The following is a 25472-nucleotide window of genomic DNA, read 5'->3' as shown; positions in this document are numbered from 1 at the left end:
CCTGAAGCTCGCAGGCTGACTCTCTCACGCCTGACAGCACAGGGACTCGCCGAAAGCATGAATGACTTAAGGGGTTTTGGCCTGATCTACATACATCTCAATTTAGCAGCACAAATTAAGCTATTTGTCAAAATGCTTAAACCCATACACGAAATCTGCGCGTTGTGCTGTGTTTGGAAGGATGTGGAGAAACAGGGCAGGCCTATAGGTCACGTGGGGAAGATGTACTCTGAATCGGAATCCTGGATATTTCAGGGGTTGCCAGCGCTGGAGAAGGTTGGAAAACCGATCAGCCAGACTCATGCGCAGGCGCAGAAGGAAGGGGGAAAATCAAACCTTCAAGGAGCGCCCTTCCCCCATCCTCTTTCCGGCTTTCTCCCACTGCGCAGGCGCAGGAGTGAAGCAAGATGGCGGCCCCCGTGGATTTGGAGTTGAAGAAGGTAAAAGAGGGTCTTGAGCAGGCAGAGACTTTTTCTTTGGAAGCTAAGGGGACTGTGAACAAGAATATCGAGTGAGACTCGAGTCCTGCGGAAGGCTCCAGGGAAATGGGGAATGGTTTCCCAGAGTCCTAAGGCGGGACAGGGTCTCTTTAGGTTGGAGTCGGGGGCGAGCTGCTCTTTGCTGGGTAAGAGCCGGTTGCGCTGGGCCTGGTTAAGTCTGATGGGCCGATAGCTGTTCTGTTCCCTTGTTCCGAGTTCCAGAGACCTTTCGTTGAGCTTGGAGTTTTCAGTTCCATAGTAAGGCCTGAAGTGAGCGTTTCCAGCTGGAGCCCTTTGAGACGGCTGCCCGAGCTGAGGCATCTAATTCTGCATTCTAATTTGCTTTGAAAAAAATCCAAGTCCAACCTGTGTTTTTAGGCCACTTCTTCAATCCCATACCTTGTAAGGTCGCTACATAGGGTTCAGTTAGGTATTCTCATAGCAGTGTTCATCTTAGGGCTTTGGTCTCAGCTCCCCGCCCCCCGCCCCCGTTTTTAAAGACTTGTCAAAAAAGAAAGTTTTCCAGATAAAATCGGTATCAGAAGGAATTGGGTTTCTCTTTTCAAACAATTGCCTATAAATGTGTTGTTACTCAGGAACGTTTTCGCAGCTTAAGAGTTGTCGGGATTCCTAGACTTGACCCACTTTAAACCTATACTTTTCTAGAAAAGGAAACAGTTTCAGAAAAGACTCAGACCAAGGTTGGGACTAGAATCCAGTATTCTCTGCCTTACTTCCCACCTTTTGACCATTAGTTTAGGTTCATTAGAAGAGCAAATCTTACTTAAGGCTGTCTCCTGGTCAACCTCTGCATAAGAAATAGGACAGCTGAAATAGCTTTTCCACCTAATAAATGAAGCTGTTTATTATTGCTCTGAGGATTTATGTGTGTGTGTGTCTTGCTTCTTGTTTGAAACTTGTACCTTTAGTCCTTATGTGGTCTCTAGTGCTGTAATATCTTAGCATTAACAATATACTAGCTTCCTTAGCAAACTGTGTCTTAAAATGTTATAAAAGTTTACCTTTTTTTTCTGTTAAAAGTTCAAATTTAAGTTAGGGTTTAGTGAAAGAGCTAACAATAGAGTACAGCTGTGAATGGACTTACCCCTCAGTATTATTTGAATTTGTTGCTAGGAAACCTGTGGACAGGGAATGCAAACTGAGAAAATGATTACAGACTTAAATTGGGTAATTTTGACAACCAATGAAATTAACTGAAAAAAAAAACTTGTTTAAAGGTCTTCTAATATCTTTATAAGTTTTTTTTGGGCGGGGGCGGGGGTGGCGACAGGTGGAGACTATTAGGAAACTTTAGGCACTTCCTCTCCCCCAAAATGAATCTTTTGAAACCTTACTAGTAGGTGAGAACAAAGTGAGAATAAAAATTAAGTAGTAGCTTTTGCTGTGTATTGCAGCCGCAAATGTTATTATTAAGGCATAAATTTGAGAGCATGTGAAAGTCATTCTAGGCACTTCATGAGTATCCAAGAACCTTTTATCTTTGAGTAAGGGTACTCAAGTGTCAAGTTTGGCTTGGTATGTGCGTATGAAGATCATGATGCAATTCTTCTACCAATGCTTTGAAATTCTTTTTGTCTTTCTCTTAAAATATTCATTTTCTGAATATTACTGTAGATAGTAGAATAGAAAGATTCCTGAACTAGAGGTCAGAAGAAATGGATTTAAGTACTTGCTTTTCCACCTAGTAGTTGTTCAGCCCTGTGCAAGTCATTTATATCTCTTTAAAACATATAATTAATTTGTAAACTGTGGTGGTGAAACTGCCATCCCTAACTCAAGATTATTGAAAAGAGTAAATGAGACATTTATTATATCTGTCAGTATTCTCATATTAATATTCACATGTTAATACTTCAAACAAATGTGGGAAAGTACTTTACACCTAGTTGTGTAATACAGATGTAGTGAGTTGTTACATTTATGTTTCTTGTTTTGGATCTCTGGGTTTCATCCTCTGACTGTTGCATTTAGTGCTTTTATTACTCCTTGGATACCTGCTACTTGATATGGTTATTATTTACCTTTGTTCTGCTTCATATAGGTTGCATCTTCTGAGGACTGAGTAAATTCAGTACAGTTGACCCTTGAACAACACTGGTGTGAACTGCGGGGATCCAGTTGTATGCAGATTTTTAAAAATAGAAAATACTAGAGTACTACACGATGTGTAGTTGGTTGAATCCACAGATGTAGAACCAAGGATACAGAGGAACTGCTGTATAGGAACTGCCACCTATAAATTATACTTGGATTTTCAATTGCACGGAGGGTCAGTGCCCCTAATCACCGAATTGTTCAAGAGTCAAATGTATTTAGCATAGTGGCTTGATTGTTTACAATTATATTGATTTTTATTGATGTTTGCGTGGTAAATTTCACAGCTTTGTCTCTGGTTAGCAGACTTTATTTTAATATATTTAGATTTGACTTAAATGTTTCCTGTAAAATGTTGCACCTACTAAATCACGGACTTATGTTTTAGGCCTTCACAGAGCTTCAAGCCAAAGTTATTGACACTCAACAGAAGGTGAAGCTTGCAGACATACAGATTGAACAGCTAAACAGAACGAAAAAGCATGCACATCTTACAGATACAGAGATTATGACTTTGGTAGATGAGACTAACATGTATGAAGGTGTAGGAAGAATGTAAGTAAAGTATATCCTTAAGGGGGTTATCTTGAAAGAGGTTTGTCTGAATTAAATCATAGAATTTGTTCACTTTACAACTTGTGTTAAAGTATCATAGTAGCTTTAAAGATCATATAGTCAAATATCTTCTTTTTCTTAAAAATGAGAAACTGAACTCTAGATAGATGTGTTTAATTTTAAACTGTGAAGTACATTTTAAAAATATTTATTCCCTGTTCTTCTCTCTATGTTTAGGTACTTAAGTGTGTAACTTCAATGATAAAGATATGATTTGTTGTGAAAAGATGTTTATAGTAGTTTCATGTGTGAAGATTTATTTAAGCAGTTGTAGTTTTAACCTCCCCTTCCCTACCTAGTTATTAGTAGTCACACAAATCATAAATCTTTTAGATGTTTGATCAGGTTGTAAAATAAAAATAAACATTCAGTTGTGATTTAAATGTACTCATTCTGTCAAACATGAGAAATCTAGTAAATCACCTTACCTTTTGTTTGTTCTAATTATGATTAACCCCCTACACTTCACTTTTTTTCTTTTTAAAAAATACATTACCCTTCTGAGAGAGAATAGATCTGCTTCATGTTCTCTAAGCAGTAAATAGGAATGGAAAACCCCTTAACTACAGGTCACATTCCATTACACTGAGCTAAAAGGAGACTAATTTTTTTTTTTTTTTTAGGTGGGGGAGGTACAGGAGGAGGGTTTTTCTGGAATTTGGTCTCTGAGTATTACTTAGTAAGTGGACCATTACTTAAGTTTGGAGCTCTTTTAGTTGGAAAGGAATTTGACCTCAGTCTAGGATGACTTGTTTTGTGATTGATTTGAAGGAAGCATGGCACGTGTAACATTTAGTGATGACTTTAGAATGACATCATGAGAAATAGACCCTGCTCATGACTAGCTAATCCATATCTTTCTGGAAAAGAGATTGATGATGATCAACTGTTCATCTGATTTGCTTTCTCAGAATAAACAATTACCACAGATAAATTTTATTGCTGGAGTTCATGTTTTTCATTTTAGCTTGTTTTAAAAGGAAGATAATCCCAATTTGAGAGTTTGTTACTGGGACACAAAAGAATTGGGATGAGAACAAAGTAGAACCCTTGAATATGTGTCTATGTAGTATGAAGTGCATTGTTGGCATTCACTACAGGATAATTTTATCTTTAGTTTGAATATCCTTAGGTCTTAAAACAGTAATGCTAACTTTTCTAGCATGCTTGTTGATATGTTGCACCTGGATTTCACATCATTACATTAGCCTTTGTTTGCAACAGCTAAAGAATTTCTTTTTCCAAAACAGAAAAACTTTCTCTTTGGCCTTTTGATCTACAGTGAAGTTTTAATTTTTAATTAGAATACTTTCATTTATTAAACATTCTGCAGAAATGATAGGAAGTTGCTTTTTTTGCATACTGCCCAAAGTGCTACATATGGGTTGTATTCACAAAGAATTTTAGAGTTTAAAGGCTGAGATATGATTTTAAATTTGACTTTTGTTCTTTCTGCATCTCACTGGGATTTGTAAGGGCATGTAAGGTAAGTAGTGTTTGTTGTTGGCTAGAGTATTAGTGCCCTCAGGAAGAAAAGACTTGCTGAGTATTAGTCTGGTCATGAGGATGTTCTCTTTCTTGATGCTAAACCTGAAATATCTATTTCTGGATTTATAGTCTTGAGTAATTTTGAATTGTGATTCACTTCTTTAATTCTAGTGTTTACCTTAATTTGTCTTTTCTTTTCCTTTTTGAGTATTATTAGGGAATTCTGATTAGAATACTAATTTTTCTCAAACTTCTTTTAAAACCAAGAATTAGGAGCTTCCCTGGTGGCTCAGTGGTTAAGAATCCGCCTGCCAATGCAGGGGTTACAGGTTCGAGCCCGGTCTGGGAAGATCCCACATGCCATGGAGCAACTAAGCCCGTGTGCCACAACTACTGAGCTGGCGTGCCACAGCTACTGAAGCCCGCGCGCCTAAAGCCTATGCTCCGCAACAAGAGAAGCCACCGCAGTGAGGAGCCTGCGCACTGCAATGAAGAGTAGCCCCTGCTCGCCGCAACTAGAGAAAAACTGGTGCGCAGCAACGAAGACCCAATGCAGACAAAAATAAATAAATAAAGTTATAAAAAAAAAAAAAGGCACCAAGAATTATGAAATCTAAAACATTACATTTTTGTTTTAGAACCTGCAATAGATTTTTGCCATTGCTGAAATTCAGGCCTCATTGCATCTTGCCTGGACTGAGAAGGCAAGCTTCATTGTGTCTTGCCTGGATTGAGAAGCTATAGCTTCTTTCTTCTTTTTAATATTTATTTAATTTATTTATTTGGTTGTGCCGGGTCTTAGTTGCGGCAGGCAGGCTCCTTAGTTGCAGCTCAAGGGCTCCTTTAGTTGTGGCACGTGTGCTCCTTAGTTGCGGCCAGTGGGCTCCTTAGTTATGGCATGCGAACTCTCAGTTGCGGCTTGCATGTGGGATCTAGTTCCCTGACCAGGGATTGAACCTGGGCCCCCTGCATTGGGAGCATGGAGTCTTAACTACTGCGCCACCAGGGAAGTCCCGAAGATATAGCTTCTTAAACTGTTCTTTCTGCCTTTATTCTGTTGGTCCAAAAGCTTTCTTCACACATCTGCCAGACATCTGCCAGAGTTGATCATGTCATTATTTCTCATAAAATCCTCTGTTCACCCTTGGTTGCCCACGAAATAAAATCTAAACTTGTTCGCCTAGCATTCACGGTCATTCATAATCTGTTCTTAATTTACCCTTCTAGCCTCAAATCCCACCACTTTCTCTTCCCAGGCTGAGGATAGCACATAAATTTCATCTCATGGACTTGCCTCCTTCCATTGGTTTTGAGTTATCTGTTGAGAAGGAGTTTGAGTCTCATGTGGACTTAAACATGCTTTAATTGATCAGTGAGGTCTGTCATGGGCTGAGGGTAGAAGAGTAGTAGCACATGTACCCAAAATTGTTATCCCTACCCTTGCCACATGGGTTTCCTCACGCATGCCATGTTTTTGTGCTTTCTTGATTTTGCTCCTTCTGTCCTTCTTGGCCTGCAGTATCCCACTTTCCCTTGTGAAATTCTCATCTTTCAAGATGTAGCTTATCTTCTCTGAAGATTTTTTCATCTTGCCTGGCAGATTTACTTACACTTTCCTGGAGGATACCAGAGCTTTTGTTCCTCTAGCTAGTAGAGCACATGGGTGGCAGTATGAGGGTAGGGGGCAGAACTTGATTGAGTTTGAAATGGTCTGGTTTTCCCAACTAGATTGTCAGCTCTGTGAGACCATATACATATTTATCTTTGTTTCCTCAGTTCTCAGTATAATGTCTGGCACAAAATAGGTGTTAAATGCGTGTGGATTTGAATTGAATATGATTCTCTCGCCTAAAATAACCACATTTTCTTTTGGTTCTTTAGAAAGAAAATGTTTAGAAGTGTCAGAGACTTAAGAATTGGAGTTTATTATGCTTTTAAAATATATGATTCAATAAAGGTGAAATTTTAAAAGTAACATATTTTGACTAAGGTCAAAGGAATTGTTTCTGACCAAAATTATGTCCTTTGATCTGACAGAATTAATTCTTTATTAAATCTGTTGAGAAGGTTGACAAATTCTACATGTCAACCAGTTGCAGAGTTAGAACTGACAATATAGAAAAACCCAAGCCTTAGGATTATGCTGAGGGCAGTATAATTTTTGGAGAATAAAAGCTATTCTGTGCAGAATAATATCAATACAATTGTATATTTTACCTTACTCATCCTCACATAGGATGGAAGTCAGATTTTTCATTTTAGGGTGTGTATTTAGGTTACCAAGTCATTTCAAGCCCAGATGCCTTTCCCAGTCATTAAGCATGGAGAAAACTGGTACTGTTAAATACCCCTTATATATGGCTATTTTTGGTTTAAAACAAGGAAAATCAAGCTACAGGGTAAGAGATGATGAATTGCTATATACTGTAAGCTCTGCATATTCATTGCTCAAAGCTATATTCTATCCAGTCTCTTGGCATGTTGCCAGCACATTTTAGTTCTCTTACTTCATATTCTTTGGAGAGGCTGTTATGTAGCCTGATACTACTACCACCAATTTCTAGTTTTGCTACTTAAGCTGTTTGTGAGCTGACCTCACCATACCGCTTTAAGAACTATGATGAAAGTTACAACTGTGGAATGATCTGTCTGAATAGTTGGAAGTGTTTGTCTTCATCTTTCTAGCATGCAAGGAGGGAACAGATCTCAAATAAATATTACATGAATGTTTCTTGTATTTTTTTTTTCATGAATAAGAACCAGCTTGTAATCGTTTATGGGAGTTTTCTTCCTTTTTCCTTTGCATAGTAGAAGATAAGAGTATTTTTAAAAATTAGAATTACATTTGAAAGAACACATAAATGACATTTAGTCATGCTGGTGTTTGAAAGGCCCATCATCAGAATAAAGGTCAAATTTATTTTTATTAACAATAGGTATGATCCAGACCCTGATTTGATATTAGGTCCATTATTCTAATATCCTTGTGCTTGAACATTACATAAATAACATTTCTTCTTTCCAAAAGTTGTAGCATAGCTTGATGCTTATGTGTGGAAACGTTTGGGGCTTTTTATTATTTTAATATGGGAGGAACTTGAGTAGATTAGCCTTTGAGAAGAATGATTAGCGCCTTTTTAAAACTTGAACCTAACTAAAAATAACTTTGTACCATATTTAAACTAATTTAGAGGTATGCCACCATTCTGTGGATATTTTTTTACATTTAAGGAACTAAGAATGAACAATGGTATAAATCTACCAACTAGATAAGTGTCTAGCAATGCAGAAATTGCTGTTCGGGAGCAGTGTTGCTATTTCTACTTCTTGAAGTAATTTGATGGTTGATCTCTAATGGTTGAAAGATCCAGAAGTATAAAACTTAAGATAAATGTGGCACAGGTAGAAAATGAAAACAGTAGGTATATTTCTGATAGGTAACAAAATTTTTAAAAAAATCTAAATAATCGAGCAACTTTTCAGCTGATTAGGATGTAGAAATCTGAACTCTTTGTGACAGTTTGGTTGAACTGCCCTTTGTTTAAAATGTTATGTTGGTTTTGTTGTGATTTTAATTGTTAATTTGAATGTTGACTTGTAATTTGAGTTGTGACATTTAGAAAAGCCAAGATGAAACATTTGCAGTTGCTCTAGGTTTAGTTATGTTAAGTATTAATCAAAAGAGGTATGTATAATCATGCTACCTCAAGTTTTGCAACCATTTTACAATTTCATGTTGATGTAGAGTTGGTATTCCAGTCAATTCAAGGTCATTTTAATTTTATTTATTTACAATTTTTAAAATTTAAAAAAATTTTTATTTTATTTATTTTTGGCTGTGTTGGGTCTTTGTTGCTGCCCGCGGGCTTTCTCTAGTTGCGGTGAGTGGGGGCTACTCTTCATTGCGGTGCTTGGGCTTCTCATTGCGGTGGCTTCTCATTGCTGTGGCTTCTCGTTGCGGAGCACAGGCTCTAGGCGTGCGGGCTTCAGTTGTTGTGGCTGGCGAGCTCTAGAGTGCAGGCTCAGTAGTTGTGGCACACGGGCTTATTTGCTCTGCAGCATGTGGGATCTTCCCGGACCAGGGCTCGAACCCTTGTCCCTTGCATTGGCAGGCAGATTCCTAACCACTGCGCCACCAGGGAAGCCCCTCGAGGTAATTTTAAAGCTGAAGATATAGTTGTACTATATTTCATTCCTAATAAACAACAAATCTTGGTGTAGTAAATATTAAGTATTATTGATACTATAGTAATAATGGTTTATATTGTTTTTCTCACTAGAACCAAGTTTAGATATTTTATTTAATGCTTACTGTAGGAGAAAAAAAAAATGGAGACTACTTTTGGTGTGAGAGCCACACAGCAAATTCGAATTTATAAGCTCCTTATACTCTCTTTGAAAGTATTAATCTGTAGTTTACAGTAGAGAAAATGAAGCAAAGATAAAATAATTTTCAAAGGTAGGAAGAAATTTTTTTAGTCATTTTTTTAGGTTTTATTTTAAAGGAAGAGGAGTTTTGATGTTGAGCTGCTTTTCCTAATAGAATGTGATCCAGCCTTCTTGTGTTTTTATACAGAGCCATATAAAGTCATGGCTTTCATTGCTCAGAGTCCTAAGGGGGAAAAAAACAACTTTTCCTGTTGTGCAGGGAAAAATGACTTCAGTTTTGTTGATGCTGAGTATGTATATAACCCCAGCTGGGCATAGTCTCCTCTTCCACAGGTGTGGTACTCTAGGGAGAGGAGATTTTTGAGTAATATTCTTAATTTCTGTAAGCTGTCAGTGATTTAAAAACTCGGTGTTCGTTATAACTGTGCTTACTGCTGTGTAGAATGACATCACTGGTTTTATGGCAGGGGAAGTTAACAAACATTTGCGTAGGAATTACATAGCCATTTTTCTTCTGCAGAAGAATACTGTTAATAATTCTTTCCCTTCTTGCCCTCCCATGTTCTCCAGAATCCAATCTCACTGAAACACAGGAAATTAATTTCAAAAATGTGTCAATTAGGAGTTTATTATAAGAAAAGAAAAAGAAGTCTGTTACACTTACCTTGGGATATACAAACATGCTGAAATAAAATTTTTATTTAATGTGTCTGTTGTAGGGTTGCTTAGTTTAGGCTAGAACTTGTTTAAATGTAATTGATTCATTTTGTTACCATTACTTGGAGGAGTTTCCTTGTGCATTTCCTGACATCAAAAGGCCTGACATTTTTTTTTTTTTGATCTGCTTTTGTTGCATGAAAGTAGCAATTAATCAACAACACAAGAGGATAGTGCAGTGTATTCCAATTGGTGATAAGCAAGAATTAATGTAGTTAACTGAGGGAAGGGTGAAAAAAATTACCTTGTTGTTCCTATGTAAATAAAAATAAAGGTAGCAGTAATCTTGAACTTTGTTACTTTGTCATTGGGGATTTGGGTGCTGTAACTGACTTAACTCTGGCTGAATTTCTCTGGAGTGAAAAACAATCAATTTTAAGCTGTACCAAGAATTTTGTGATTTTAGCTGCCACTTATCTCATAGTGGCAAATTTAGGAACAACTTGCTATCTAATCTGTTTGAGAGAGGACTGACATGTTCATGTCAAGGGACATGGTCTGCTTAATGAAACACCCAAAAGGAACTCAGAAAAAATATTGACTTAAAAGGTAAGAGTCAGTCCATATACATGAATACACACTTGATAATGACTTATTGGTATTCTTTTCTTTCTTATTACTTCTATCAGGAATTGCTGTGAATTGCAAATATCCTTTGCCCAGATGGAATAATTAGGATTGCAGTGTGTTGCATGTACCATTAGTGCCTGTGGTTTTGTGAAGAATGTATACCCACTTTAATTTTAGACTTCAGGTTTGAATGGACATGTCTGGGAGAATGTTATCTCATTGTTCTGGCCAGAAACTCACATTATCAACTCTTGTTCTAAGATCAGTTACCTTGAAATGGACCAGATTACTTGGAAGACACTATCCCTTTGGCTTTGAAGAGGACTAGAATATTCTTATATCAAAATTTGCACAGCAGCAGGAGCCCAGTACTGAAAATGTATCTCTAAATAGATAAGAGCATGACTGCCCTAAGCCAAGCCTTTTACATTGTTTGGCTCAGGGTAAAAAGATTTGGACCACAAGATGCATCCTGTATGTGTGTGTCTGAGTCTTTTGCACTGTGCCAAAATATATTTATATTTCTCTGTGACTTTCTGCTTTTGTACCAAGAGTATTCTGTTTGTGTCCTTCAGTACTCATTGGATAGTAATTTTTTATTATCCATTGGTTCTCGTTTATCCAATGTTATATTTTAACCTACTAGTAAAATAAAGATCACATCTTGGAAAAAGTTGTAGCATAGCTTGATGCTTATGTGTGGAAATGTTTGGGGTTTGATGAGGCCAGAGTGAAAGTGGTAAACATCAGAGGTGATTATTTACCAGAATGCTTAGAATACCAAGTAGTGACCAAAAATAAATGTCATGTTTAAAATAGATTAACATACTACTGTTTCTATTTCAAGAGTAATAGTTTGATTTAAAAATACACAGTGATCTTTAATTAGTACAGATTGAACCTATCAGTATGTGAGTTACTCATCTAGAACAAGGAATGTTTACATGGAATTGGGTTCCTGAAGGGACCATGATTTTTTAAATAATTATAGTGAATTCCCAATCCTCATCTTACTTGACTTATCAGTAAGTAGCATTTAGTCCAGTTTATCTTTCTTTCCTTGATGCACTTTCTTCCTGTGGCTTCCAGGATACCACCTCTTGGTTTTCCTCCTATTTCGCTGGCCATTCCTTCTCAGTCTCCTTTACTGTTTCCTTTTCTTTCCCGTTTCCAAATATTAGATTGATCTTGGGCTCAGCTCAGCCTTTGGATTTTTTTCTCTTTTCTTGTATATACTCAGTTTCTTAGTGATCTCATCCAGGCTTATCTCTTTAAATGCTTTTTTATACACTGACAACTCCCAGAGTTTTATCTTAGGTTAGAACCCTTCCTGAACTCCCAACTTGCATATATCCACCTGCCTCCTTTACATCTACATTTGGTGGTCTAATAGGCATCTCAAAACTGACTTGACCAAAATAAAATTCTCATTAGTTACAAATTAACCAGTTCCTCCTTCAGTCTTTCTCATTTCAGCAAATGGCTTTTCTTTCTCTTTTTTTTTTTTTTTTTTTTTAAGGCAGTTGGAATGATGGTTGGAGGGAGGGGAACAATTTTAATATTTATTTATTTATTATTTATTTATTATTTAGGCTATGCTGGGTCTTAGTTGCGGCATGCAGGATCTTCGTTGTGGCATGTGGGATCTTTAGTTGTGGCATGCGGGATCTTTAGTTGTGACATGAGAAATTCTTAATTGCGGCATACGGGATCCAGTTCCCCGACCAGGGATCGAACCCAGGCCCCCAGCATTGGGAGCGCGGAGTCTTACCCACTGGACCACTAGGGAAGTCCCACAAATGGCTTTTCTATCCTTCCAGCTCTTTCAAATCTTGGAGTCATCCTTTTTTTTTTGGCTGCCTTGGGTATTAGTTGTGGCACGTGGAATCTTCATTGCAGTGCTTGGGCTTCTCTCCAGTTGTGGCTTGTGGGCTCCAGAGTGCATGGGCTCTGTAGTTTGCGGCATGCAGGTTCTCTAGTTGAGGTGTGAGGGCTCAGTAGTTGCAGTGCGTGGGCTTAGTTGCCCCATGGCATGTGGAATCTTAGTTCTCTGACCAGGGATCGAACCCATGTCCCCTGTGTTGGAAGGCGGATTCTTTATCACTGGACCACTGGGGAAGTCCCTTGGAGTCATCCTTGACTCCTCTCTTTCAGTCTTACGTTCAGTCCATTAGCAAAGACTCTATCTTTAAATTTTGCCCACAATCTGAACATTGCTTGTTACCACCCTGGTCTAAACTATCATTGGATTGCAGTTGCCTCCTAATTGGGCTCCCTGCTTCTATCCTTACACTTTATAGCTGTTCTCAACTGAGCAGCCAGAGTGACTCTTTTAAAACAAAATTCAGATCACTCTAGTCAAAATCTTCAGATGACTTTTACATTTTATCAGAGAAAAAGACAAGGGCTTTTGTATTTTCTGGGTTTTCTGAATGAAGCCACCTTTTTCCAGATGTCTGTATGGCTTATACCTTCTCTTCCTTCTGGTCTTTACTAAATAGGCATTGAGGCCTTTCATGGCCACCCTATTTATTTATTTATTTATTTACTAATATATTAAAATCTTTTTTTATTGGAGTATAGTTGATTTACAATGTTGTGTTACTTTCTGCTGTACGGAAACGTGAATCAGTTATACATATACAATATATCCACTCTTTTATGACCACCTTATTTATTTATTCTTTTTATTTATTTATTTTAAATTTATTTATTTATTTATTTATTTATTTTTGGCTGCATTGGGTCTTCGTTGCTGCGTGCGGGCTTTTTCTCTAGTTGTGAGTGGGGGGCTACTCTTCTTTGTGGTGTGCAGGCTTTTCATTGCGGTGGCTTCTCTCATTGCAGAGCACAGGTTCTAGGTGTGCGGGCCTCAGTAGTTGTGGCGCGTGGGCTCAGTAGTTGTGGCTCTCAGGCTCTAGAGCGCAGGCTCAGTAGTTGTGGCACACGGGCTTAGTTGCTCTACGGCATGTGGGATCTTCCTGGACCAGGGCTCGAACCTTTGTCCCCTGCATTAGCAGGCGGATTCTTAACCACTGTGCCACCAGGGAAGCCCTGTTTATTTTTTTATCATTTAAATTTTATTTATTTTTTTATACAGCAGGTTCTCATTAGTTATCTGTTTTATACATATTAGTGTATATATGTCAATCCCAATCTCCCAGTTCATCTCACCACCACCATCCCCCCCACCACTTTCCGCCTTTGGTGTCCATACGTTTGTTTTCTACATCTGTGTGTCTATTTCTGCCCTGCAAACCGGTTCATCTGTACCATTTTTCTATGTTCCACATATATGCATTAATATATGATATTTTTCTCTTTCTGACTTACTTCACTCTGTATGACAGTCTCTAGATCCATCCACGTCTCTACAAATGACCCAGTTTTGTTCCTTTTTACGGCTGAGTAATATTCCATTGTATATATGTACCACATCTTCTTTCTCCATTCGTCTGTTGATGGGAATTTAGGTTGCTTCCATGACCTGGCTATTGTAAATAGTGCTGCAGTGAACATTGGGGTGCATGTGTCTTTTTGAATTATGGTTTTCTCTGGCTATATGCCCAGTAATGGGATTGCTGGGTATGACCATCCTATTTAAAAGTAGTATATACATACTTCCACCTCCCATCTACTTGCCTCTTGTATGCTCTGTTTTTTGGCTTTATTTTTCCTCTGGCACGTATAACCATCTGGCCTACTATAGTACTAATTATGTATCTTTCTTAAGTCAGCTTTATTGAGCTATAACTTATATATAGTAACATGCATTCATTCTAAGAGTAGAGTTGGATGAGTTTTGACAAATGTAACCACCTCTCCAATCATGATATAGAACATTTTCATCACTCTAAAATGTTCCTTATTGCTTTTTCCAAGTCAGTCCTCCACTCCCCCAGATCCTGCTGTAGGCAACTGATAATCTGATTTCTGTCACTGTAGATTAATTTTGTCTAGTTTAGAACTTTATATGGGATATATAAATAGAATCATTATCATATGTACTCCTTTTGTGGCTTTTTTCATTAAGCATAGTACTTCCAAGATTTATCCATGTTGTGCATATCAGTCCTCCTCAGGGACTGTATATTGGGCTTTAATTCCACTTCTTTAAGTACTCTTGCCTCTGCCCTCCTCCCTGTGTTTGCCAGCGTCATCTTCAGATTGGTTGCAGGAGTTCCAAGGATTTCATTCAGATGTGACAACCTCCAGAGTTAGAAAGTATCATGTGTTTTGTGTCACTTTTGTGGGAGCAAAGAAATCTTTCCCAGAAGTCTTCAAAAGGACCACCTCTCACATTTCATGACAAGAACTGAGCTACATTCTTGGCTTAAATCTTGGGGGATGGAACTTCCATGATTGGGTAAGACCAATCAAGATTTACCACAGGATTCACCTCCCTGAGTCTCTTGACAGTGCAGGCTACCCAAAGAAAATTGGGGCTCTGACAACAAAGTAAGAGGAACAGATACTGGGTAGCCAACCAATAGCGTCTGCTGAAATCATCAAAAACAATCATTGGAGTGACCAACAGTTCAGGGCTAGCTACATGAAAACTGGGTAAAGTATTTAAGATGAATTAGGGAGTTTAATCAGGGAGTACAGGTAGGAAGTTCTTGAAGTAATTCAGGAGTATAGTAATAAGGGCAGAAAGTAAGGTGGCAGAAGTGGGATGGAGAGGAAAGAGGGTGAGTATGAAAGAAAGTAATGAGCCTTAGAGATAAATTGGGAATATGGGGACACAGAGAATAGCTGCAGGTTTGGGACTTAGGTGAGTGGGCAAGTGGTGATATCACTGATAGAGACTGAAATTGAAATGGGGAAACCGTAGGGAATGTTGGTATGGGTAGATAAAATGAGTTTAATTTGGGACATGCTGAATTTGAGGAGATGTGGAACATACAAGTAGAAATGACCATTAGATGATAGTGTAGGTGATAGGGGTTGATAATATTTTGAGAGTCATTAGCCAGGTTGAAGCCTTGAAAATAAATGAGTTCTCAGAGGGACTTTGGGTACAAATAGCTTAGCCCAGAGCCTGCATAATGCTTGTAATATGGGTACTGGAAGAGAAGAGGGGTTTATGAATATAGGAGTTGATGAGGGGAACATGAATAGGATTGTACTAAGATGCAGCAGCATCACTCAGAGTTTATATTTGAGCATGCTGTGTTCTATAGATTTGTTTCAGGTTGTCTCCTGTACCCTTTTAACATGTCCCCAACCTGTTTGTTTGCTTTAATTAATAGACTTTCTTTTTTAGAGCATAAGTGTTAGGTTTACAAGAAAATTGAGCAGAAAGTACAGAGAGCTCTCACATTCCCCCTCCCCAGTTTCTTCCTCTTTTTATATCTTGCATTTGTGTAGTATATTTGTTACAATTGAAGGAATATTGATACATTATGATTAACTAAGGTCCATAGTTTATATTAGGATTCACTTTTTGTACAGTTCTTTGGGTTTTGACGAATGTATAATGTTTTGTATCTGCCATTACTTTATCATACAGAACAGTTTCACTGTCTCCCAAATCCTCTATGCTCCACATATTCATCCTTCCCTCCCCAAACCCCTCATCTTTTTATTTCTCTATAGTTCAGCATTTTCTAGAATGTCATATGTTTGAAATCATACAGAGTAAAAAAGCATTTTTCATTACTTGCTTCTTTCACTTAACAATATGCGTTTGTTTCCTCCATGTCTTTTTATGTCCTTTCATGGCTTGATAGCTCATTTCTTCTTTTTTTTTTTTTTTGGCTGCATTGGGTCTTTGTTGCTGTGCATGGGCTTTCTCTAGTTGCGGTGAGCAGGGGCTACTCTTTGTTGCAGTACATGGGCTTCTCATTGTGGTGGCTTCTCTTGGTGTGGAGCACGAGCTCTAGGCGCGGGGGCTTCAGTAGTGGCAGCACATGGGATCAGTAGTTGTGGCATGTGGGCTCTGGGGCGCACAGGCTTCAGTAGTTGTCGTGTGCGGGCTTAGTTGCTTTGTGGCATGTGGGATCTTCCCGGACATGGGTTCGATCCCGTGTCCCCTGCATTGGCAGGCGGATTCTTAACCACTGAGCCACCAGGCAGGTCCCTTTTTTTTTTTTTTTTAATTTTATTTTTGGCTGCGTTGGGTCTTCGTTGCTGTGCATGGGCTTTCTCTAGTTGCGGTGAGTGGGGGCCACTCTTTGTTGTGGTGTGCGGGCTTCTCATTGCAGTAGCCTCTCTTGTTGTGGAGCACAGGCTCTAGGCGTGCAGGCTTCAGTAGTTGTGTCTTGCGGGCTGTAGAGCGCAGGCTCAGCAGTTGTGGCACATGGGCTTAGTTGCTCCGCGGCATGTGGGATCTTCCTGGACCAGGGCTCAAACCCGTGTCCCCTGCATTGGCAGGCGGATTCTTAACCACTGCGCCACCAGGGAAGTCCTCATTTCTTTTTTTTTTTTTTTTTAATTAATTAATTAATTAATTAATTATTTTGGGCTGTGTTGGGTCTTCGTTTCTGTGCGAGGGCTTTCTCCAGTTGCTGCAAGCAGGGGCCACTCTTCATCGTGGAGTGGGGGCCACTCTTCATCGTGGTGTGCGGGCCTGTCACTGTCGCGGCCTCTCTTGTTGCGGAGCACAGGCTCCAGATGCGCAGGCTCAGTAGTTGTGGCTCACGGGCCTAGTTGCTCCACGGCATGTGGGATCCTCCCAGACCAGGGCTCGAACCTGTGTCCCCTGCATTGGCAGGTAGATTCTCAACCACTGCGCCACCAGGGAAGCCCCTCATTTCTTTTTTATTTCCTGTTTTTTTTTCTTGCACTGCTTTGTCTTGGTAGTTCTATTGCTATATCTTTGAGTTTACTTATTTATTTATTTTAAAAATTTTATTGGAGTATAGTTGATTTACAATATTGTGTTAGTTTCAGGTGTACAGCAAAGTCATTCAGTTATACATATACATATATTCATTTTTTTCAGATTCTTAGGAGTGTTCCTTCCTCTGCAGTTTTTTGGTATAGTTTCAGAAGGATAGGTGTTAATTCTCCTCTAAATGTTTGATAGAATTCCCTCGTGAAGCCATCTGGTCCTGGACTTTTGTTTGTTGGGAGTTTTTAAATCACAGTTTCAATTTCAGTACTTGTGATTGGTCTGTTCATATTTTCTATTTCTTTCTGGTTCAGTCTTGGAAGGTTGTACTTTTCTAAAAATTTGTCCATTTCTTCCAAGTTGTCTATTTTTTGGCATATATTCAATAATTGTTTGCAGTAGTCTTTTATGATCTTTTGTATTTCTGTGGTTGTAACTTTTCATTTACCATTTCTAATTTTATTGATTTGAGCCCTCTCCCTTTTTTTCTTGGTGAGTCTGGCTAAAGGATTATCAATTTTGTTTATCTTTTAAAAGAACCAGATTTTAGTTTGATCTTTTCTACTGTTTTCTTTGTTTCTATTTCATTTATTTCTGCTCTGATCTTTATGATTTCTTACCTTCTATTTGGGTTTTGCTTGTTCTTCTTTCTCTGGTTGCTTTAGGTGTAAGGTTAGGTTGTTTGAGATTTTTCTTGTTTCCTGAGGTACGATTGTATTGCTGTACATTTCCCTCTTAGCCCTGCTTTTGCTGCATCCCGTAGGTTTTGGATCATCATGTTTTCGTTGTCATTTATCTCTAGGTATTTTTTGATTTCCTCTTTGATTTCTTCAGTTATCTATTGATTATTTAGTAACATATTGTTTAGCCTCCATGTGTTTGTGTTTTTTACAGTTTTTTTTCCTGTAATTAATTTCTAATCTCATAGTGTTGTGGTCGGAAAAGATGCTTGATATGATTTCAGTTTTTGTAAATGTACTGAGGCTTGATTTGTGGCCTAAGTTGTGATCTGTCCTGGAGAATGTTCCATGTGCAGTTGAGAAGAAGGTATATTCTGCTGCTCTTGGATGGAATGTCTGATGTGTCATTTAAGGCCTGTGTTTCCTTATTGATTTTCTGTCTGGATGATCTGTCCATTGATGAGAGTGGAGTGTTAAAATCCCCCACTATTATTGTGTTACTGTTGATTTCTCCTTTCATGGCTGTTAGCATTTGCCTTATATATTGGGGTGCTCCTGTGTTGGGTGTATATATATTTTATAATTGTTATATTTTCTTCTTGGATTGATCCCTTGATCATTATGTAGTATCCTTCTTTGTCTCTTGTAACAGTCTTTATCGTAACATCTATTTTGTCTGCTATGAGTATTGCTACTCCAGCTTTCTTTTGATTTCCATTTGCGTGGAGTACCTTTTTCCATCCCCTCAATTTCAGTCTGTACGTGTCCCTAGATCTGAAGCAGGTCTCTTGTAGACAGCATATATACAGGTCTTGTTTTTGTATCCATTCAGCCAGTCTGTGTCTTTTGGTTGGAATATTTAATCCATTTACATTTAAGGTAATTATCAATATGTATGTTTCTATTGCCATTTGTTAATTGTTTCGGATTTTTTTTATAGGTCTTATTTTTAGAAATTTATTTATTTTTATTTTTGGCTGTGTTGGGTCTTTGTTGCTGCACGTGGGCTTTTCTCTAGTTGCGGCGAGCAGGGGCTACTCTTCGTTGCAGTGTGTGAGCTTCTCATTGGGTAGCTTCTCTTGTTGCAGAGCATGGGCTCTAGGCACACGGGCTTCAGTAGTTGTGGCTTGCGGGCTCTAGAGCACAGGCTCAGTAGTTGTGGTGCATGGGCTTAGTTGCTCCATGGCATGTGGGATCTTCCCGGACCAGGGCTTGAACCAGTGTCCCCTGCATTGGCAGGCGGATTCTTAACCACTGTGTCACCAGGAAAGCCCTGTAGGTCTTTTTTCTTCCCTTCCTCTTCTGTTCTTTTGTGGTTTGATGTCTATCTTTCATGTTGTGTTTGGATTGCTTTTTCTTTTTTATGTGTATATCTATTGTAGGTTTTTGGTTTGTGGTTACCATGAAGTTTTGATATAGCAGTCTATATATGAACAAGATTGTTTTTAGTTACTGGTCTTTTAATTTCAAATGCATTTCCAGTATTCTGCATTTGTGCTGTCTTCACGATTGCTGGTTTTGATGTCATATTTGTGTGTGGATGATTTCCTGGCTTTGCTTTATGTTTGCCTGTACCGGTGGCTTTTTTATTCTCAGTTTTCTTGTGTCTAGTAGTGGCCTTTTCTGCTTAGAGAAGTTCCTTTAACATTTGTTGCAAAGTTGGTCTGGTGGTGCTGAATTGTATTAGCTTTTGCTTGTTTGGAAAACTTGATTTCTCCGTCAAATCTGAATGAGAGCCTTGCTGGGTAGAATATTCTTGGTTGTAGGATCTTCCCTTTCATCACTTTAAATATATTGTGCCACTCCCTTCTGGCTTGCAGAGTATCTGCTGAGAAATCAGCTGATAACGTTATGGGAGTTTCCTTGTATGTAATTTGTTGCTTTTCCCTTTTTGCTTTTAATATTTTTTCTTTGTCTTTAATTTTTGTCAATTTGATCACTATATCTCTCGGCACATTCTTGCTTGGGTTTATCCTGCCTGGGACTCTCTGTGCTTCCTGGACTTGGGTGACCGTTTCCTTTCCCATGTTAGGGAAGTTTTCAGCTGTTACCTTTTCAAATATTTTCTCAGGTCCTTTCTCTCTCTTCTCCTTCCGGGACCCCTATAATGCAAATGTTTGTGCATTTAATGTTGTCCCAGAGGTCTCTGAGACTGTCCTCATTATTTTTCTTTTTTCTTTTTTCTGTTCCGTGGCAGTGATATCCACCGTTCTGTCTTCCAGTGATATCCACCATTCTGTCTTCCAGCTCACTTATCCATTCTTCAGCCTCAGTTATTTACTTCGCTATTGATTTCTTCTAGTGTATTTTTCATTTCAGTTACTGTATTGTTCATCTGTTTGTTCATTTTTAATTCTTATGGGTCTTTGTTAAACATTTCTTGTGTCTTCTCTACATGCCACCATTTTTTCTTCTGAGATCCTTGATCATCTTTACTATCATTACTCTGAATTCTTTTTTTTTATTTATTATTTTATTTTTGGCTGTGTTGGGTCTTCGTTTCTGTGCGAGGGCTTTCTCCAGCTGCGGTGAGCAGGGGCCACTCTTCATCGCGGTGCACGGGCCTCTCACTGTTGCGGCCTCTCTTGTTGCGGAGCACAGGCTCCAGACGCGCAGGCTCAGCAGTCGTGGCTCACGGGCCTAGTTGCTCCGCAGCATGTGGGATCCTCCCAGACCAGGGCTCGAACCCGTGTCCCCTGCATTGGCAGGCAGATTCTCAACCACTGCGCCACCAGGGAAGCCCTACTCTGAATTCTTTTTTGGTTAAATTGCCTATCTCCCATTCTTCGTTTTTCTTCTGGGGTTTTATCTTATTCCTTGATCTGGGACCTATTCTTCTGCTGTCTCATTTTGTTTAATTATCTGTGATTGTGGTTTGTTTCACAGGCTGCAGGGTTGTAGTTCTTGCTTCTGCTGTCTGCTCCCTGGTGGATCAGGCTGTCTAAGAGGCTTGTGCAGTCTTCCTGGTCGGAGGTACTGGTTCCTGCCCACTGGGTGGTGGAGCTGGGTCTTGTCCCTCTGGTGGGCAGGGCCATGTCAGGGGGTGTGTTTATTGGGCCGCTGTATGCTTAGGGAGACTTTAAGCTCCCTTTCTGCTGATGGGTGGGGCTGTGTTTCCGCCATGTTGGTTTTTTGGCCTGAAGCATCCCAGCACTGGAGCCTACAGGTTGTTGGGTGGGGCCAGGTCTTGGTGAGAGAATGGTAGCCTCCAGGAGGGCTCACGCCAATGAGTACTCCCCAGAACTACTGCCGCCAGTGTCTTTTTTTTTTTTTAAACCTTCTTGACCGTATTTCTTTCTTTTAAAAAAAAATTAATTAATTAATTTTTGGTTGTGTTGGGTCTTTGTTGCTACGCATGGGCTTTCTCTAGGTTTTAGTGAGTGGGGGCTGCTCTTCATTGCGGTGCGTGAGCTTCTCATTGTGGTGGCTTCTCTTGTTGCAGAGCACGGGCTCTAGGCGCGTGGGCTTCAGTAGTTGTGGCATGCAGGCTCAGTAGTTGTGGCTTGCGGGCCCTAGGATGCAGGCTCTGTAGTTGTGGCACATGGGCTTAGTTGCTTTGTGGTACGTGTGATCTTCTTGGACAAGGGATTGAACCTGTGTCCCCTGCATTGGCAGGCAGATTCTTAACCACCATGCCACCAGGGAAGTCCCACCAGTGTCTTTTTCCCCACAGTGAGCCACAGCCACTCCCTGCCTCCACAGGAGACCCTCCAGTTCCAGGAGGTAGGTCTGGCCCAGGCTCTCACGAGGTCACTGCTTTTTTTCCTTGGGTCCTAGTGCACTTGAAACCTTGTGTGTGCCCTCCAAGAGTGGAATTTCTGTTTCCCGCAGTCCTGTGGAATTCCTGTGGTCAAACCCCACTGGCCTTCAAAGCCAGATTCTCTGGGAACTCCTTCTCTTGTTTCCAGACCCCTAGGCTGGGGAGCTTGACGTGTGGTTCAGAACTTTCACTTCTGTGGGAGAACTTCTGTGATATAATTATTTTCCAGTTTGTGGGTTGCCCACCTGGTGGGTATGGGATTTGATTTTATCACAGTGTGCCCATCCTACTGTCTCATTGTGGCTTCTTCTTTATCTTTGGATGTAGAAAATCTTTTTTGGTAGGTTCCAGCACTTTTTTTTTGTCAGTGGGTCAGAAGTTGTGATTTTGGTGTTTTTGTAAGAAGAGGTGAGCTCACATCCTTCTAGTCTGCCATCTTAGGTTTATTATTTGAATTTATTTAATATTTTAATTCAGCAATCTCAAAACATTCTAATGTATTTATCACTGTAATATTGAGAATATCTGGCATAGGGTTTGGAGAGACTGATGGTAAGGAATGGGGCTTCTGTGCTCTTTCATGCACAGTTCAGCTCCTGCAGCATCTTACCAAGGCTGCTCCGGAACCCCTGGCTGAGCCATAGCCACACCCCATGTGCCCCGGCTCCCCCACACCCCAAATTTTGGAGGCAGGTGGGGTCCACATGGTCCACCTGATGCTCTCCAAAGCAGGCAGCTAGCTGGGATCTGTGTGAGGGTGGATTTCTTCTATGTTTTAGGATTAGTCTATTATTTCCAGTTCGTTGAAAGTAATGTCATTTCCTGTTTGTTTTTCACATGTAATTTATATAGAGTAAAACTTACCCATTTTAGTTGTACAGTTCTGTATGTTTTGAGAAACATACTGTTGTGTAATTATTACCACAGTTAAGTTATAGAACATTTACATTTCCTCAAAACATTCCTTTATGTCCATTTGTAGTCAATTTTCTCTCTTTACCCCACCTCCTAGCAACTGTTGATCTGTTTTTTTGTGCTTGTAGTTTTGCTTTTTAAGAAAATTTTGTAAATAGAATCATAATGTATGTAACCTTTTGTGTTTGTCTTCTTTGACTGAGCATAATGGTTTTGCGATTTCTCCATGTTGCTGGATGTATCAGTAATTTGTTCCTTTTTATTGCTGAATAGCATACTATTGTATAGTTGTACCACAGTTTGTCTATTCAGTTGTTGATGGACATTGAGTTTCCAGTTTTTGGCAATTCTGAATAACACAGCCATAAATATTTGTGTACAGTTGTTTGCATAGACATATGTTATTTCTCTTGGGTAGATACCTAGGAGTGGGATTGCTTTGTTTTTAAGAATGATTGCTTACGTTTATAAGAAACTGCCAAACTCTTTTCCAAAGTGGCTATACCATTTTGCACGCCAGCCATGTATGAGAGATCCAGTTGCTTTCATTTTCACCAACACTTGGTGTTGCCTTTCTTTTTTTGGTTAATTCTAGCCATTCTAATAACTGTGTAATGGTATCTCCTTGTGGGCTTAATTTGCATTTCTCTAATAACGAATGGTGTTTAGCATTTCTTGTTTGTGACTGTTATCTCTTCTTTGATGAAATGTCTGTTTAAATCTTTTGGCTATTTTTTAAGATAAAGTTAATATAACAAAATTCACTCTTTTAACAGTTTTAAAGTATGCAATTCAATGATTTTTAGAATATTTATGAAATTGTGTAGTCATCACCACTGTCTAATTTCAGAACAATATTTATCACTGCAAAAAGTGTCCTTAAACCCATTAGCAGTTATTCCATAATATCCCCTTCCCCTGGCCCTAGGCAACCACTAATCATTCTGTCTGTATAGACTTGCCTTTTCTGGACATTTTATGTAAATAGAATCATACAGTTATATAGTATGTGAGTGTGTCTCCCTTCTTAGCATTATGTGTTAAAGGTTACTCCATGTTGTAGCATGTGTCAGTACTTCATTCCTTTTTATTGCCAAATAATATTTCTTTGTATGGCTATACCACATTTTATTTATCCATTTATCAGTTGATGCGCATTTGAATTGTTTCCACTTTTTGGTTATCATGAATAATTGGCTTTGAACACTTACAGTCAAGTTTTTGTGTGTGTGTGTGTGTGTGTGCGTGTGTGTTCATTTTTCTTAGTTATATTTCTAGGAGTAGAATTGCTGAAGGGTAACTCTATGTTTAACCTTTTGAGAACTGCCAAAATGTTACCCACAGTAGCTATACCATTTTATGTATCCACCACCAATGAGGGTTCCAACTTCTCCATATGCTCTTCAACACTTGTTATTATCTGTCTTTTTGATTATTGCCACCCTTGTGGGTGTGATCATGCTTTTACTTGGAACCTATCTATGTCTTTTTATTTAAAGTGGATTTCTTGTGATTGGATGTAGTTGGGTCATGCTTTTAAATTCAATCTGACAATCTTTGCCTTTCAATTGGAGTCTTTAGATCATTTACATTTCTGGTAATTAATGCTATAATTGGATTTAAATCTACCACCTTGCTGCTTGCTTTCTTTTTCTCACCTGTTCTTTATTCCATTTTCTCTTTTTCTGCCTTCTTTTAGATTAATTGAGTATGTTTTATGATCCTATTTTATCTTTACTTTTGGCTTATTAGTCCTTAGTAAAAAGTTTTTTTATTTAGTGATTATCTTATTTTTTGCAATATATGTCTTTAGTTTATTGTAATTTACTTTTAAATAATATTACCGTGGGCTTCCCTGGTGGCGCAGTGGTTGAGAATCTGCCTGCTAATGCAGGGGACACGGGTTCGAGCCCTGGTCTGGGAAGATCCCACATGCCGTGGAGCACCTGGGCCCGTGAGCCACAACTGCTGAGCCTGCGCGTCTGGAGCCTGTGCCCCACAACGGGAGGGGCCGTGATAGTGAGAGGCCTGCGCACCGCGATGAAGAGTGGCCCCCGCACCTCGATGAAGAGTGGCCCCCGCTTGCCGCAACTAGAGAAGGCCCTCGCACGAAACGAAGACCCAACACAGCTAAAAATAAATAAATAAATAAATAAATAGAGTAGCTATTAATTAAAAAAAAAAATTACCATTTCATCTTATATTTCACATCTCTACATTCTTCTTATTTATTGTTATACATTTTACATATGTACTGAAGTCCACAGTATATTGTTACTATTTTGCTTTAGATCATGAATTGGCAAGCTTGTTTTTTAATGGGATATATAGTAAATATTTTTGGCTTTGCTGGCCATATGATCTCTGTCACAGCTCTCTTAACTCTGCCATTGTTGGGAGAAAGCAGCCATAGACATTCTATACACAAATGAGTGTGACCGATTCAGCCTGCAAGCCAGTTTGCCAACCCATGCTTTAGACAGTCAACTATCTTTTATTTTTTTTGTTTATTTATTTTAAAATTTATTTATTTAATTTTGGGCTGCGTTGGGTCTTCGTTGCTGCACGTGGGCTTTCTCTGGTTGTGGCGGGCACGGGCTACCCTTTGTTGCGGTGTGTGGGTTTCTGTTGTTGCGGAGCACAGGCTCTAGGCTCGTGGGCTTCAGTAGTTGCAGCATGCAGGCTCAGTAGTTGTGGCTCGTGGGCTCTAGAGCGCAGACTCAGTAGTTGTGGCACACGGGCTTAGTTGCTCTGCGGCATGCGGGATCTTCCCAGACCAGGGATCAAACCCGTGTCCCCTGCATTGGCAGGTGGATTCTTAACCACTGTGCCACCAGAGAAGTCCCAACTATCTTTTAAGATGATTAACAATGAGAAAAACATGTCTTTTATATTTATCTTAATTTATA

General features: G+C 39.2%; 1 protein-coding gene across 1 annotated transcript in view; it reads left to right on the top strand.

Moving 5' to 3' along the window:
- Nucleotides 1–288: 288 nt before the first annotated feature.
- The window catches only part of PFDN1 (prefoldin subunit 1), a 61711-nt gene continuing 36527 nt past the window's right edge, over nt 289–25472 (top strand). The window contains exons 1-2 of the mRNA XM_007194081.2: nt 289–440; nt 2983–3149. Coding sequence (XP_007194143.1) covers nt 408–440; nt 2983–3149 — 200 coding nt within the window. The 5' untranslated portion in view covers nt 289–407. The remainder of the gene's footprint in view (nt 441–2982; nt 3150–25472) is intronic.

The sequence above is a fragment of the Balaenoptera acutorostrata genome, chromosome 2 (genome assembly GCF_949987535.1).
Source record: "Balaenoptera acutorostrata chromosome 2, mBalAcu1.1, whole genome shotgun sequence".
NCBI classification, from domain to species: domain Eukaryota; kingdom Metazoa; phylum Chordata; class Mammalia; order Artiodactyla; family Balaenopteridae; genus Balaenoptera; species Balaenoptera acutorostrata.
Note: the sequence above shows the minus strand (reverse complement) of the source record. Positions and strands in the feature narration are given on the sequence as shown.